Source organism: Calidris pugnax, unplaced genomic scaffold (genome assembly GCF_001431845.1).
Source record: "Calidris pugnax isolate Ruff unplaced genomic scaffold, ASM143184v1 scaffold2363, whole genome shotgun sequence".
Classification (NCBI taxonomy): domain Eukaryota; kingdom Metazoa; phylum Chordata; class Aves; order Charadriiformes; family Scolopacidae; genus Calidris; species Calidris pugnax.
Genome location: NW_015092769.1, coordinates 8,747 through 10,912, shown reverse-complemented (window position 1 = coordinate 10,912; position 2,166 = coordinate 8,747). Strand labels below are relative to the sequence as shown.

Below are 2,166 nucleotides of genomic sequence, written 5' to 3'. Positions count from 1 at the left end.
CCCCCCGATGCCCCGTGGGTTCCGAACGGCCCCCCTGGGGAGGGGGGAGATCGGGGGGACCCCCTACAGCCTGTGGGTGCTGCGGGAGGGCTACAGCCACCCCCACCCCGACGGCACCCTCCGGGCCGATGCCACCGTCACCTTGGTGGCCGGGGGGGGGCCCGTCACCGCCCTGGTGGACACGGGGGGGCCCTGGGGGGGGCGAGAGCTCCTGGAGAAGCTGGCGGCCCGGGGGGTGTCCCCCGAGGACGTCACCCACCTGGTGTGCACCCACGGCCACTCCGACCACGTGGGCAACCTCAACCTCTTCCCGCTGGCCACCCTGGTGCTGGGCTACGACGTGTGTCACGGGGCCGGCTGCTACGTCCCCAACGGGTTGGCCAAGGGGCAACCTTACGTCCTTGACCCGGGTCACCTGGAGGTGGTGGCCACCCCGGGTCACACCAGGAGCCACGTCAGCCTGGTGGTGCGGGCCACCTCCCTGGGGACGGTGGTGGTGGCCGGGGACTTGTTTGAGAGGGAGGGGGACGAGGGGGAGTGGGAGGAACTGAGCGAGGACCCCCAAGAGCAGGAGAAGAGCCGGAGGCGAGTGGTGGCCATGGCCGATGTCATCGTGCCAGGGCACGGGCCACCCTTCCGGGTCATCAAGGAGTGGGGGGAGGAGGAGGAGGAGGAGGAGGAAGAAGAAGGGGCCACCACCGGAGGTGGCCATGAGGAACGTGGGGACAAGGCCAGGGGTGATGGAAGCCCTGGAGATGCCACCAAAGCATGAAAGATCCCTTGGGGACATCAGGAGACTCCTTGGGGACATCAAGAGGGACCTGGGGACACCTCCAATGGAGATGGAACCCCTGGAGATGCCACTGAGGAGAAGGAGGATGGCACTGGAGATGTACCCAAGTCATGAGAGACTCCATGGGGACATTAGAAGGGACTTGGGGACATCAGGAGACCCCCTTGGGGACATCAGGAAGGATTTGGGGACATCAGGAGGGACCTGGGGACACCTCCAATGGAGATGGAACCCCTGGAGATGTCCCCAAGGAGGAGGAGGATGGCACTGGAGATGACCCCAAGTCATGAGAGACCCCATGAGGACATCAAGAGACTCCTTGGGGACATCAGAAGGGACTTGGAGACATGAAGAGACTCCTTGGGGACATCAAGAGGGACCTGGGGACACCCCCAATGGAGATGGAACCCCAGGAGATGCCACCAAACCACAGGAGACCCCTTGGAGACCCCCCTGATGGAGATGGAACCCCTGGAGATGGACCTGGGGACACCCCCAATGGAGATGGAACCCCAGGAGATGCCACCAAAGCACGAGAGACCCCTTGGAGACACCTCCACTGGAGATGGAACCCCTGGAGATGCCACCAAGGAGGAGGAGGATGGGGCTGGAGATGTCCCCAAGCCACGAGAGACTCCTTGGGGACATCAGGAAGGACTTGGGGACATCAGGAGGGACCTGGGGACACCTCTAATGGAGATGGAACCCCTGGAGATGTCCCCAAGGAGGAGGATGATGGCACTGGAGGTGTCCCCAAGTCATGAGAGACCCCATGGGGACATCAAGAGACTCCTTGGGGACATCAAGAGGGACCTGGGGACACCCCCAATGGAGAGGGAACCCCAGGAGATGCCACCAAAGCACGAGAGACCCCTTGGAGACACCTCCAATGGAGATGGAACCCCTGGAGATGTCCCCAAGGAGGAGGATGATGGCACTGGAGATGTCCCCAAGTTGTGAGATACCCCATGAGGACATCAAGAGACTCCTTAGGGACATCAGGAGGGACTTGGGGACATGAAGAGCCTCCTTGGGGACATCAGGAGACTCCTTGGGGACATCAGGAGGGACCTGGGGACACCCCCAATGGAGATGGAACTGTGATAAATGATTTTGCCTCAAACAGGATTCCAATTAAAGTTTACAATTTATTAAAATGAATAAAGACAAGCAAACAGCGCTGGGGGCACCGGGAGTCTCCGCTCAACCAAGGCAACACACGTGCAAGTCCCGTTTTGGGTTTATATCTCTTCTGCTAATACATATTCATATAAAGGTTGGCCTATGCTAATGAGCTCCAGGGATAGGCGTGTCTTCTTTGGCGCATGCCCTCCTCACAGAATCTTCCAGGTTGGAAGGGACCTTCAAGATCA

At 60.5% G+C, this 2,166-nt stretch overlaps 2 protein-coding genes across 2 annotated transcripts in view; one reads left to right on the top strand and one right to left on the bottom strand.

Annotated features, from left to right (window-relative positions):
• The first annotated feature begins 7 nt into the window (after positions 1-7).
• Positions 8-1,457, top strand: MBLAC1 (metallo-beta-lactamase domain containing 1). The gene has a single exon (XM_014962689.1). It carries the CDS (start codon positions 8-10, stop codon positions 770-772), a length of 765 nt encoding a protein of 254 aa, XP_014818175.1. The 3' UTR covers positions 773-1,457.
• A 618-nt stretch (positions 1,458-2,075) lies between these two features.
• The window catches only part of LOC106900583 (monocarboxylate transporter 13-like), a 5,253-nt gene continuing 5,162 nt past the window's right edge, over positions 2,076-2,166 (bottom strand). Inside the window, exon 3 of the mRNA XM_014962688.1 lies at positions 2,076-2,155. Coding sequence (XP_014818174.1) covers positions 2,076-2,155 — 80 coding nt within the window. The remainder of the gene's footprint in view (positions 2,156-2,166) is intronic.